We start from the raw sequence: 13745 nt of genomic DNA, 5'->3' as shown, positions 1-13745 counted from the left end.
CTATGCTCATATTAAAGATCACCTGATTTGAGTTGTGCGACAGAAGGGTATGATCAACTTTCAAGATTTCAAGTTTCGTATTCTGGAAGATTATAGACCTAAAGTTCAGAGGGAAAGAATAGCTTTTAAACCGGTTATGTTGGAATTCTATCAGAAAGGCTACAAAACAAGTACTGTTATTTCCAGCGCAACTGAGAGTCGTTCTTCCCGATGATTCTCGTCGGCTGTTTAAATCTCCAGCTGATGCCCAAAGAGTACTCGAGGAACAGCACCATTCTACCATGAGCTGATTAATGTATTGTATTTTTATTATCCGTTTTTAATGGCTCTTTATTGTTTTGACTTTTTCCCTTTAAGCTAATAATTAGCTTACAGATTCGGACCTTTCATAATTTGAAGATCCTTATAACCATCTAAAATTACAGCATGGAAATAGGTCATCTCGGCCCTTCTAGTCTGTGCCGTCGCTTACTCTCACCTAGTCCCAGTGGCCTGCACTCAGCCCATAACCCTCCATTCCTTTTCTTCCATATACCTATCCAATTTTACTTTAAATGACAATACCGAACCTGCCTCTACCATTTCTACTGGAAGCTCATTCCACACAGCTACCACTCTCTGAGTAAAGAAATTCCTGCTCGTGCTAAACTTAAACTTTTGCCCCTTAACTCTCAAATCATGTCCTCTTGTTTGAATCTCCCCTATTCTCAATGGGAAAAAAACCTATCCGCGTCAACTCGATCTATCCCCCTCATCATTTTAAGTACTTCTATTAAGGCCCCCTCAACTTTCTACGCTCCAAAGAATAAAGACCTAACTTGTTCAGCCTTTCCCTGTAACGTAGGTGCCGAAACCCAGGTAACATTCTGGTAAATCTCCTCTGCTCTCTCTATTTTGTTGACTTCTTTCCTATAATCAGGTGACCAGATCTGTACACAATACTCCAAATTCGGCCTCACCAATGCCTTGTACAATTTTAACATTACATCCCAACTCCTATACTCAATGCTCTGATTTATAAAGGCCAACATACCAAAAGCTTTCCTCACCACCCTATCAACATGAGATTCCACCTTCAGGGAACTATGCACCACTATTCCTAGATCACTCTGTTCTACTGCATTCTTCAATGCCCTACCATTTACTATGCATGTCCTATTTTGATTATTCCTACCAAAATGTAGCACCTCATACTTATCAGCATTAAACTCTATCTGCCATCTTTCAGCCCACTCTTCTAACTGGCTTAAATCTCTCTGCAAGCTTTGAAAACCTACTTCATTATCCACAACACTACCTACTTTAGTATCATCTGCATACTTACTAATCCAATTTACCACCCCATCATCCAGATCATTAATGTATATAACAAACAACATTGGACCTAATACAGATCCCTGAGGCACACCACTAGTCACCGGCCTCCAACCTGACAAAGTTATCCATCACTACCCTCTGGCATCTCCCATCTAGCCACTGTTGAATCCATTTTACTGCTTCAATATTAATACCTAACAATTGAACCTTCCTAACAAACCTTCCATGCGGAACCTTGTCAAAGGCCTTACTGAAGTTCATATAGACAACATCCACTGCTTTGCCCTCATCAACTTTCCTCGTAACCTCTTCAAAAAATTTAATAAGATTTGTCAAATATGACCTTCCATGCCCAAATCCATGCTGAATATTCCTAATCAGACCCTGTCTATCCATATAATATATTCTAGATTTTGGCAGGAATAATCCAAATAGAACATACAGGGTAAATGGTAGGGCATTGAGGAATGCAGTGGAACAGAGAGATCTAGGAATAACAGTGCATAGTTCCCTGAAGGTGGAGTCTCATGTAGATAGGGTGGTGAAGAAGGCTTTTGGAATGCTGGCCTTTATAAATCAAAGCATTGAGTACAGAAGTTGGAATGTAATGTTAAAATTGTACAAGGCATTGATAAGGCCAAATTTAGAATATTGTGTGCAGTTCTGGTCACCAAATTAAAGGAAAGATATCAATAAATTAGAGAGAGTGCAGAGACGATTTACTAGGATGTTACCTGGGTTTCAGCACTTAAGTTACAGAGAAAGGTTGAACAAGTTAGGTCTCTATTCCTTGGAGCATAGAAGGTTGAGGGGGGATTTGATCGAGGTATTTAAAATTTTGAGAGGGATAGATAGAGTTGATGTGAATAGGCTGTTTCCATTGAGAGTAGGGGAGATTCAAACGAGAGGACATGATTTGAGAGTTAGGGGGCAGAAGTTTAAGGGAAACACGAGGGGGTATTTCTTTACTCAGAGTGATAGCTGTGTGGAATGAGCTTCCTGTAGAAGTAGTAGAGGCCAGTTCAGTTGTGTCACTTAAGGTAAAATTGGATAGGTATATGGACAGGAAAGGAGTGGAGGGTTATGGGCTGAGTGCAGGTAGGTGGGACTAGGTGAGATTAAGAGTTCAGCACGGACTAGGAGGGCCGAGATGGCCTGTTTCCGTGCTGTGATTGTTATATGGTTAATACTTTCCATTAATTTACCCACCACTGACATCAAACCGATAGGCCTATAATTGCTAGGTTTACTCTTAGAAACCTTTTTAAACAACGGAACCACATGAGCAATACACCAATCCTCTGGCACCATCCGCGTTTCTAATAACATTTGAAATATTTCTGTCAGAGCCCCTGCTATTTCTACACCAACTTCCCTCAAGGTCCTAGGGAATATCCTGTCAGGACCCAGAAATTTATCCACTTTTATATTCCTTAAAAGTGCCAGTACTTCCTCTTCTTAAATCATCATAGTTTCCATAACTTCCCTACTTGTTTTCCTTACCTTACACAATTCAATATCCTTCTCCTGAGTGAATACCAAAGAGAAGAAATTGTTCAAAATCTCCCCCATCTCTTTTGGCTCCACACATAGCTGTCCACTCTGATTCTCTAAAGGACCAATTTTATTCCTCACCATCCCTTTGCTATTAATATAACTGTAGAAACCCTTCGGATTTATTTTCACCTTACTTGCCAAAACAACCTCGTATCTTCTTTTAGCTTTTGTAATTTCTTTCTTAAGATTCTTTTTACATTCTTTATATTCCTCAAGCACCTCATTTACTCCATGCTGCCTATATTTATTATAGATCTCCCTCTTTTTTTGAACCAAGTTTCCAATATCCCTTGGAAACCATGGTTCTCAATTTTTAACTTTTCCTTTCAACCTAACAGGAACATAAATATTCTGTACCCTCAAAATTTCACCTTTAAATGACCTCTATTTCTCTATTACATCCTTCCCATTAAAAACAAATTGTCCCAATCCACTCCTAAGCCCTTTCGCATCTCCTCAAAGTTGGCCTCTCTCCAATCAAAAATCTCAACTATCCAGTCCTATCCTTCTCCATAATTATATTGAAACTAATGGTATTGTGATCACTGGACCTGAAGTGCTCCCCAACACATACGTCTGTCACCTGACCTATCTCATTCACTAACAGGGGATCCAACACTGCCCCTTCTCTAGTCGGTACCTCTATGTATTGCTGCAAAAAACTATCCTGCACACATTTTACTAACTCCAAACCATCCAGCCCTTTTACAGAATGGGCTTCCCAGTCTATGTGTAGAAAATAAAAATCTCCCTCAATCACAACCCTGTGCTTACTACAAATATCTGCTATCTCCTTACATATTTGCTCCTCCAATTCTTGCTTCTCCATTAGGTGGTCTATAAAACACCCCTGTAAGTGTTACTACACCTTTCCTATTCCTCAATTCCACCCAAATAGTCTCCCTAGATGAGCCCTCTAATCTATCCTGCCAAAGCACAGCTGTAATATTTTCTCAGACAAGCAATGCAACACCTCCTCCTCCTCCTCCTCCTCCTCCTCCTCTTGCCTCTCCGATTCTATCACACCTGAAGCACCGAAATCCACGAATATTTCATTGCCAATGACACCCCTCCTGCAACCATGTTTCACTAATAGCTACAACATCGTATTTCCAGATATCAATCCATGCTCTAAGCTCATCCACCTTTCTTACAATGCTCCTAGCATTAAAATAGATGCATTTAAGAAACTCTCCATCTCTTCCTCTCTGTTTATCTACATTTACAATGCAATCAACTTTGTTATTTTTTTTTTTCCTTCTCCCCTACATCTTTGGTCTGAGTGCTGCCCTTCTCTATCACCTGCCTTTCCTCCCTCACACACTGTCTACTAGCTTTCTCTATTTGTGAGCTAACCACCTCTCCCCTAGTCTCTTCAAATTGATTCCCATCCCCCACAACCATTCTAATTTAAAGTCTCCCCAGCAGCCTTAGCAAATCTCCCTGCCAGGATATTGGTCTCCCTAGGATTCAAATGTAACCCGTCCTTTTTGTACAGGTCACACCTGCCCCAAAAGAGGTCCCAATGATCCAGAAACTTGAATCCCTGACCCTGCTCCAATCCCTCAGCCACGCATTTATCCTCCACCTCTTCCTACTCTCACTGTCACGTAGCACAGGTGGTAATCCTGAGATTACTACCTTTGCGGTCCTCCTTCTCGACTGCCTTCCTAACTCCCTATATTCTCCTTTCAGGACCTCTTCCCTTTTCCTACTTGTGTCATTGGTACTTATATGTACCTCGACCTCTGGCTCATCACCGTCCCACTTCAGGATATCTTGGACGTGATCAGAAACATCCCAGACCCTGGCACCAAGGAGGCAAACTACCATCCGGGTTTCCTGACTGCGTCCACAGAATCACCTATCTGACCCCCTAACTATCGAGTCCCCTATTACTCCTGCCTTCCTCTTCCTTTCCCTACCCTTCTGAGCTACAGGGCTGGACTCTGTGCCAGAGGCACGGCCATTGTTGCCTTCCCCCATGTAGGCTGTCTATCCCCCCCCACCCCCCACCAACAGTACTCAAACAGGATTAAATATCGTCAAATGGTACAGCCACTGGGGTACTCTCTAGTACCTGACTCTTCCCCTTCCCCCTCCTAACCATGACCCACCTTCTGCCTCCCATGACCCCGGTGTGACCACCTGCCTGTAACCCCTCTCTATCAGCTCCTCGCTCTCCCAGACCAGAGGAAGGTCATTGAGCTGCAGCTCCAGTTCCCTAACACTATCACTCAGGAGCTGCTGCTCGGTGCACCTGGCACAGATGTGGGCATCCGGGAGGCTGAGTTTCCAGGACCTCCCACATCTGACACCGAGAACAACAAGTTGCCCTCACACTCATACTTCCCCTTTTCTCAAATAACAGGAACAATTGAAAGCTAAACCTACCTTGCTTCACCCGTTTCTGCCTAAGCCCGTTGAGCCAAAGCCCTTAAGCCCTCACTCTGCTCCTGGCTCACTCCACTGCCCACAAAACAACGCTGCCCACTGTATAAGGCTGTGTCCTTTTCAAATCTTCCCCGCTTCACTGCTGTCTTTTACCTACAGAGCAGTGGGAGAAAATTTTACAGTTAGTTAACTCCTATTTTTGTCAAATATTGCCTAATACAATTCAAGGTTGTACATAGGGCTCGTATGTCCAAGGACAAACTTGCTCGATTTTATTCCCATGTTAATCCAATCTGTGACAGATTTTACTCTGAAGTTGCCTCATTAACTCATATGTTTTGGTCTTGTCCTTGTTTGCAGAATTACTGGAAAGATTTTTTTTGGCATTATTTCAACAGTTTTGAATGTCAAATTGCAACCTCATCCTATCACTGCAATTTTCGGCCTGTTGGATAACAGTCATTTATACCCCTCAGCTTGGCGGTTGATTGCATTTGTGACATTAATGGCTAGAAGATCTATCCTATTGAACTGGAAATAAATTAATCCTCCAACTGCATTTCAGTGGTTTTCCCAAACAATTTCTTTGACTTTAGAAAAAATTAGAAGTGTCACTTTTGACCCCTTGATCAAATTTGAAGAAACCCGGAGACCATTTATCCAAGATTTTCATATGAGTTTAAACTGACCTTTCCCAAACCTTTTTCTCATCTTTAATTATTTGGATAGAGGTGCAGAGTTATTGACACTATTGTGTATATTTGATATGATGCAATAGCCCATGACAGTTAGGTTAGTTTTTTTGTTTTTTGTTTTTCCATTTTTTGCAACCTATTTTGAGTTTGGGAGACTATTAATATGCAAATTATTGTTTGTATTTTTATTCTAGCCTATTAATTATGTACTCAAGCTCTTTGAAATTGATGTCTTATATTTGTTTAAAAATTAATAAAAAGATTAAAGAGTTCATATCTGGAAAGTGCTACTGAAAGAGGGAGAGGAATTGGGTGCAATCACAGTTTAGGAGGCATTTAGACAAACATTGAATTAAGAAGGCATTGAAGGAAATAGCTCTGCATGCAGATAGGATTGGATAGATAGCATTGATGGGCAGAAGGGTCTGTCTGTTCTATACAACTGATTCTGATATCCATCCAGTTTACAGCACTGCATTCTCTCACAATTATGTTTGCTGGAGGCCAGTGGGCATCATTCTGCTCCAGGCAGAAGTTTGAGTTTGCTGGTTTTTGCAGGTCACATAAGATATTGTAGCAGAATTGGACCATTTGGCCCATTGAATCTGCTTCCCCAAACAATCATGGCTGATATTTTTCAGCACTATTCTCACACTTTCTCCCTATGATCCTTGAGGCTATATCAATCTCTGCCTTGAATACACAAAATGACTTTGCCTCCACAGCCCCCTGTAGCAATGAATACCCCAGATTCACCACCCTCTGAAGAAAATCATCCATCTCAGTTTTGAAGTGGTGTCTCTTTATTCTAAGGCCGTGGCTTTGGATTCTAGATTCTCCTGCTAGTAGAAGCATCCTCTCCACATCCACTCTATCCAGGTCTTTCAATATTCATTAGTTCTGCACTTCATTTAGTATAGATGCAGAACTCATGGTTAAGCCTTTTATTCCTGGAATCATTTTTGTAAGACTCTTCTGGATCCTCCTTCCTTGGATGTGGAGTCCAGAGTTGCTCACAATATACCAAATAAGCCAGCACTCTGCCAACTCTGTACTGTGGAATGAATGAATACGTAGCTATCCCGTCAAGAACAAAGGAGCCGTTGTCAGTCCCTCCACAACAATATTGTAGGCCCACCTACAATATGTAGTGTAGCAAATTACCAAGGTGCAGCTCCAAAAGCCCTGCTGAGGAAACTTTAGTCAATTGCAACAGAGCAGCCACTGTGCACTGGTGAGGAGGATTGAATGTTTATAATGGTGGAGGGGTGGTAGTCAAGCAAGCTGCTTTGTCATTGATCAAGAAGAGCTTCACAAGTGGTGAAGTTGTACAAGTATTCCATCTCATTCCTGTATAATTTGGAAAGCATTTGTCACAGCAGATCCAATTTTGTGTTCTTACAACTGTTTAGAGTGGAAAATTTTATAGTTAGGTTCAGCTTTGTGGATGTTGAGACTGGTATGTAAAGGCCATTCCTGACATCCACTGAATGTGAGGGTTATCAGTGATGAAATTAGCTTTGCTGTGTATGTGGTGAAGCTCTTCACCCTCTGTGGTATTTTAGATACCAATCTCCCTCAAGGAATGTGCCAATGAATGGGTTTCATACCATGGTACATTACAAATAATCTGTACCCACAGAAATTCCTGTCAATATTTAAAGGTACATTACTTAATACTACAAGATTTTTGATTTTCATTGTAGTAATTCTATAACATTTTGCTTTGATTTAAAATTGCTTTGTTTAAATAGATGAATCATGGTGAAAATTCAACTGCCAGTGAAGGAGAGCTTGACAGAAAGATTAGCCAGAAGCAACATGAAGAACAGGGATACCACAGTGATGCAGAGAGAGAGCACAAGTCATTAAAGGTGAGTTTTTGCTGAGTTTTGGGCAGTTTGTTTTCAGCCAGGCTTTTCTAAGTGTTCATGTTTCATTGGACATAGAATTAAATTGACCCTCACTGCATCTCATTCTCTTGTGGATAATATTTTGGGCATAATGAGTTGACCCCTGATTTATAAGGATATTGACAGGCCATGTGAATTGATGATAGAATATAATGTGTAGGGAAAATGAAGTCACCAACTCAATTATTTTTGTTTGAAATGGTCAGTGATTTGAAAACATTCAGGTGGACCTGGATATTGCTGAATAAGATCCATTAATGTAGGGCAGTGCACCTTTGTTACAAAGTCCATCTAGCACAAGACAGACCTAGAACAAGAGGTTGTAGAGCAGGGGTTCCCAATTTTTTTTATGCCATTGACCAATACAATTAAGCAAGGGGCCCTTGGACCCTAGGTTGTAACGCCTGTTGTAGTGGGTTGTTGACTCAACTGGTTCTATCACAGCACAACCCTTCCTGTTGTCAAGGTCATCTTCGAAAAGTGTGACTGAAGAAGGCAGCATCCATCATTAAGGACCTTCATCATTCAGACATGCCGTCTTCTCGTTGTGGAGGAGGTACAGGAGCTTGAAATCCCACACTCAACATTTTAGGAATACCCTTAATCATTGGGTTTCTGAATGACCCATTAACTCTAACATAGTAATTTTTGTCTTACACTGTACAGCTGATAGATGACAAATTTCATAATGTATCAGTGAATCTGAATTTAATTTTGCAGCACAGGAACAGGCCCTTTGTGTCAAATACGATGCCAAGTTAAACTAAATCTCTTCCGTCTGCACATGATCTATACCCTTCCATTCTCTGCCCATTTATGTGTCTATCTTAAACATCACTAGGCACATCTATCTCAAGCAGCCTGTTCTAGGCACCATTTTTTTAATAGTGCTTGCCCCAGACATCTCTTTGAAACTTCCCCCCCCCCCCTTACATTGAATATATTATTGGATCTGTTTAATTTCTGATCCTTGAGTCAGGAATGATGAGCAGTTTTAATTCTAATGAAGCAAACTAAACAAAGAGATGCAAAATGATGCTAAGAGGTAAATGAATGGCAAAGAATGCAAAGACAAAAAATAAAGATGGCGCCTCTGGAAAAATCCATCAAGGTTTATCATTGATAAGGAAAATTCCTTTGAAATAAACTACTTAATAGGCTACATAATTAAAATAATTGCATCATGTGGGTACTTAGCCAATGGAAAATGAGAAACATGATAAGCTGTTAATTTAACTGCCTGTAGATGGGGATGAACCACTGCACACTTTCCAACAGAATGTCCTCAAGCATTTCACATTGCTACCCTAAGCAACAAGACTGTCTACTCTATGCCGTCTGCTATTCCTCCACCCATATCTGTAACTGATGTATATTCTGCTATGTCCTTTCATGACAAGCTTCTGTTTCTACTGATTTTAGATATTAAGATATTTAGTTTTTTTTAGATATTAAATGAACCAGTGTATAGGGTTAGTGTAGGAGAGTAATTTGAGGTGAAAGATCAACTGTGACCTATGTGAATGATGTCAATGCTTTGACTGTTTTTTTTTTAAGTTCTTTAATAACGAACTATTCCTAGAAGTCCATTTTCACTTGGGAGACTTTACAGATTTTCCTTTAGTTGTGTGTTGTACATTACAAATCTACTTCTGATCTTCAGTGACAAGTATTCTAACAACTTATTTCTGCCAAATATTTTAATAGGCTATCACTCCCCTCATGGAAACAGAACCAGATTTGAAGCAAAATTCCATGGTGGAGGACACCGGTTAGTATTCTTCAGCTTGTATTTTGTACCCCTTTTGCAAAAGACTTTTTTTTTAAACATATGTTCCCCTTTATCAGTAGAGATGGAGACTTCAGATATACAACATAACTTGACTGCCCAACCTGAAAGAACAAAAAGTAACCTCCTGTAAGTATCTAACATCTGTGCTGTTGTTTTCTACAGGGCTGGGCATAGTACAGCAATCTAAGATCAGCCCTTGTTTGTCAGTGATCTCACGTCAGTCAGCTGAGAAACACGTGGTATCTAATGGTGAAGATAGCAGACCAGACTTTTTTTATATATAAAAGTGATGCCTAGGGAAATGTATACTCCCTGAGTTTTTTTTTCAGTTTCTTGTGCATAAACAAAATAAGCCTCTTTTTGCAGTTTTGATTCAAGTAGGTCATGCCCATTTCTGAGTTAGATTTCTACTTGTACGTTAGGTTTTGAAATGTGTGCATTGTAATTTGAGTTACAGCTTGCATGGTCTGCAACTTGCAAAGAGGAGCAGCACATGTCCAATAACATATCAAAAGGTGCCAACATCTGGGCGAGTAAGAAAGCTCTTGCACATTTTCTGTAATTAATTAGACTGAAGGATTGTGTTTAACTGTACAAAGATTGAAAAGGAAATGTGTTGGTGGTTCAATGCCAAAGTTGGATCATAAGGAAGAAGAGAATGGAACACAAAAGAGGAGTACAGAAATGTGAGTGGCTTTTGAAGTAGTCAACACTTGAATGGGAAAGTCTTGCTGTTTTTGTACTGGTTAGACAACTGGCCTTCATGTGTGGCTTAGCTACTAAGCCCAGCGGAACAGTTTCTACTGACCAGAGAAGGGGCAAAGGCAGGTTACTGGTGCCTTAAAGCCAGTTGCTTCAAGCAGATGGGACTCATCAGCCGAGGTTGGCAGCTCATCCAAGAGAAAGAACACTGCGATATCAAACCTCCGCTACCTGGTGGCTATGCCCTCTCATGGAGAAGGTTTTATGAGTAAATCCCGAGATATTCGGAGCTGGAGTCCCTAAGGTTTAATACTGACTGGCAACTGCTGCAACATTGCTGGTGCCAAACTGTATTGGTCTCTGCTGTTCCTTTAATTTCATCAGATGCATGGAGAGGGGGAGATTGTTACGTGGGCAAAAGCCTGCTCTCCATATTATACTGCCCCAGCTTGCATATCTAGACAGTTAGGATGCAATATCGATGGACAACTCTGACCAATGGAGGTTTCGGCAGCAGGACAACTGATCAGTGTGAATACTGAGTGGAGTAGTAAGAACACTACTACTACTGAATTCTACTAGTTCTTTGAGCTTTGCTATTCCAGGACTAGGGTTACGATGCCCTCCACTTGCAGAGAAGCGTGCTGTGGGTGGACATGAGGGAAATGATAGTTGGAAGGGTATGTTCCAGGGAGAACAGTCCATCTGTCTGCTGGGAAGGAAGAGCTAGATGTTTTTGGAAGCATGTTACATGCAGCTGACAGATTGAATAGGGGACTAAAATGGTTAGAAAGAAGGGAAAGCACTATTGCAATTCTGAGAGGTGCAAGAAATGGAACTGAGAGTTGGAGGTCCAGTCAGCTGTGATGGAGGAGAATCTCTGGGTGAGGGTAATGGAAGAACTTCAACAGTGCAAATACGGAAAGTGATTTTATTGGAATCTGGGAGAATGGAAAAGGGTCCATTCCAAAGCAGATTATGAGGTGCTGTGTGGATTGAAGTGGAGCATGGATTTGGGTATTCATCAACTTTAGTATATTCAATGAAATGCAGAAAAGCGTTGAGATGTGTGGAGGTGGAAAGATGAGGGAAGGGTGAGAATTAGAAGTGAAATTTAATATTTTACTGCCCTTGGGGCAAATAAGCCCTCCTATCTACACTGAATGGCTGACCACATTTTGATTCTGTGCATCCCCTCCCCCCCTCGCCTCCCAGTTCTTGACAGCACAGGGAGAAATATTGACTCTGCATCCACCCTGCTAAGACCCTAAAAAAGTTTTATCTTCCTTACCCCTAATTTTTCTAATGTAGTAAAAAAATCTTATTCTCCCTTCATATATCAATGCCACCATCCCAGCTATTGATCCAGTGAGGCTTTTGCTGCAGTTGAATCCCTTCATTGGGGAGAGAGGCCTGACCTGTACTCAACATCAACACTCACCCAGAAGCCTAGATAACTGTACAAAAATATCTCTTTGCATTACTCAATTCCTTTGCAATAAAAGCTAGTGCTCTTGCTTTCTGCCCTGTGTTGCATTTAGAGATTTTCATTTGGGAATAACCAGCTCTTTCTATACACCAGCAGATTTCAATCTGCCTTTCTAATTCTCAACGGTTTGCTGTTGTAGTCTGTCTATGAGGTCCTTGCCTGTTCGCTTAGCTGGTGCATCTTTCTTGCAGTCCATGCTGCCACCTGATTTTTCATCATCAGAAATTCTTCTCCGTCATGCTTTATAAATGCTTCATTAAAGTTCATCTTTCTTGACCTGATCTACTCTGTATAAATTGAGACCAATTTGGCCCAAGGTCCTCCTGTAAAGTCTTGAATCACTTCAGTACATTAAAGATGCAATAAATGAATGCAGTTTGTTTTTATAAGGGATAACGCCAATGCCCTTGAAGAGAATATGGCCCAGTCCATCGTGGGTAAGGCCCTTCCCACCATTGAGCATGGGTGCTGCTTTCCTGCAACAATCATCAAGGACCACCACCATCCAGCAGGCCATGCTCTTTTTTCACTGTTGCCATCAGGAAGAGGGTATAAGATTCTCAGGACCCACACCAACGGATTCAGGAACAATTGCCCTATTCTAATGCCCTCCCCTTGGACAACATTGGTGGCGTGGAGAGGGGAGACTGCAGCTTGGGCAACTGCCGGTCTTCCATTTATATATTTTTTAAAAAATCCTTGCCCAAGCTTGCGCCCTGGAAACTTTCCAAGGTGCAAATCCATGATCTATTGAGACTAACAGAGGCCTACATTACATACATTACCCTATAGTCATCAGGCCCTTGAACCAGAGGGGATAACTTCACTCACTCCATCGTTAAATTGTTCCCACAATCTTTAGACTCCCTTTCAAGGACTCATCTCATGTTCTCTATTTATTGTTCATTTATTATTCCTTTTTTTTCTATATTTGCAGTTTGTTGTCTTTCTATGTTTGCAGTTGGTTGATTTTTGTCTTGTCTGCAGACTTTCATTTATTCTATTGTTTCTTGTATTTACTATGAATGCCTGCAAGAAATGTATCTCCAGGTTGTATATGGTGACATGTATGTACTTTGATAGTAAATTTACTTTGAACAGTTGGGTGAAAATGCACTGAAATCAAATCATCATCTTTTTTGTTTCCTACAAGGGAAAGTGTATTTGCTTTTGAAACCTCTGATTCTGCAGAGAAATTACAGGTGAGCAAACAAATTGATGTGGTGGTTAGTTTATTTTGCCTTTGTGTCTCCTGGTTGCTTGATATTTTCATCTTGTATGATTGACAAATAAAAATAAAACATTGGAAACACTCAGCAGATCAGGCAGCATCTTTGGGGCAGAGAAATGGTTCATGTTTCAGGTCAAAGACTCTTTGTCGGAACTGAGAAAAGCCAATTCAGAATCAGGTTTAATATCACCGGCATATGTCTTGAAACCTGTTGCTTTGCAGCAGCAGTACAATGCATACATGATAACCTGAATTAAAGTAAGTATGGTCAATTTTAATTAAATATTTAAGTTAAATATGTAGTGCAAAAAGCTAGTGAGGTAGTGTTCATGGGTTCGTGTCCAGTCAGAAATTGGATGGAAGAGGGCAAGAGGCTGTTCTTGAATCATTGAGTGTGCACCTTCGGGCTCGTACCTCCTCCCTGGTGTTAGCAATGAGAAGAGGGCATGTCCTCAGTAATGGGGTCCTAAATGATGGAAACCACCTTTTTGAGTCATCACTCCTTGATGTTCTGGAATCTATGGAAACGAGTGCCCATGATAGAGCTGACTATATTTAAGGCTCTCTGCAACTTATTTTGATCCTATGCAATAGCCCCATTTCTCCACAACCCCCCCCCCCCAAATATCAGGCCAGTTGGAATGCTTCTGCAATA

The 13745-nt window shown here is 40.9% G+C and overlaps 1 protein-coding gene across 1 annotated transcript in view; it reads left to right on the top strand.

Moving 5' to 3' along the window:
- sycp2l (synaptonemal complex protein 2-like) overlaps positions 1–13745 on the top strand; it is an 84919-nt gene that overhangs the window by 30842 nt on the left and 40332 nt on the right. The window contains exons 13-15 of the mRNA XM_059945752.1: positions 7718–7837; positions 9584–9647; positions 9728–9794. Of these exons, the coding sequence (XP_059801735.1) occupies positions 7718–7837; positions 9584–9647; positions 9728–9794 (251 nt within the window). The remainder of the gene's footprint in view (positions 1–7717; positions 7838–9583; positions 9648–9727; positions 9795–13745) is intronic.

This window comes from Hypanus sabinus, chromosome 20 (genome assembly GCF_030144855.1).
Source record: "Hypanus sabinus isolate sHypSab1 chromosome 20, sHypSab1.hap1, whole genome shotgun sequence".
Lineage (NCBI taxonomy): Eukaryota > Metazoa > Chordata > Chondrichthyes > Myliobatiformes > Dasyatidae > Hypanus > Hypanus sabinus.
Note: the sequence above shows the minus strand (reverse complement) of the source record. Positions and strands in the feature narration are given on the sequence as shown.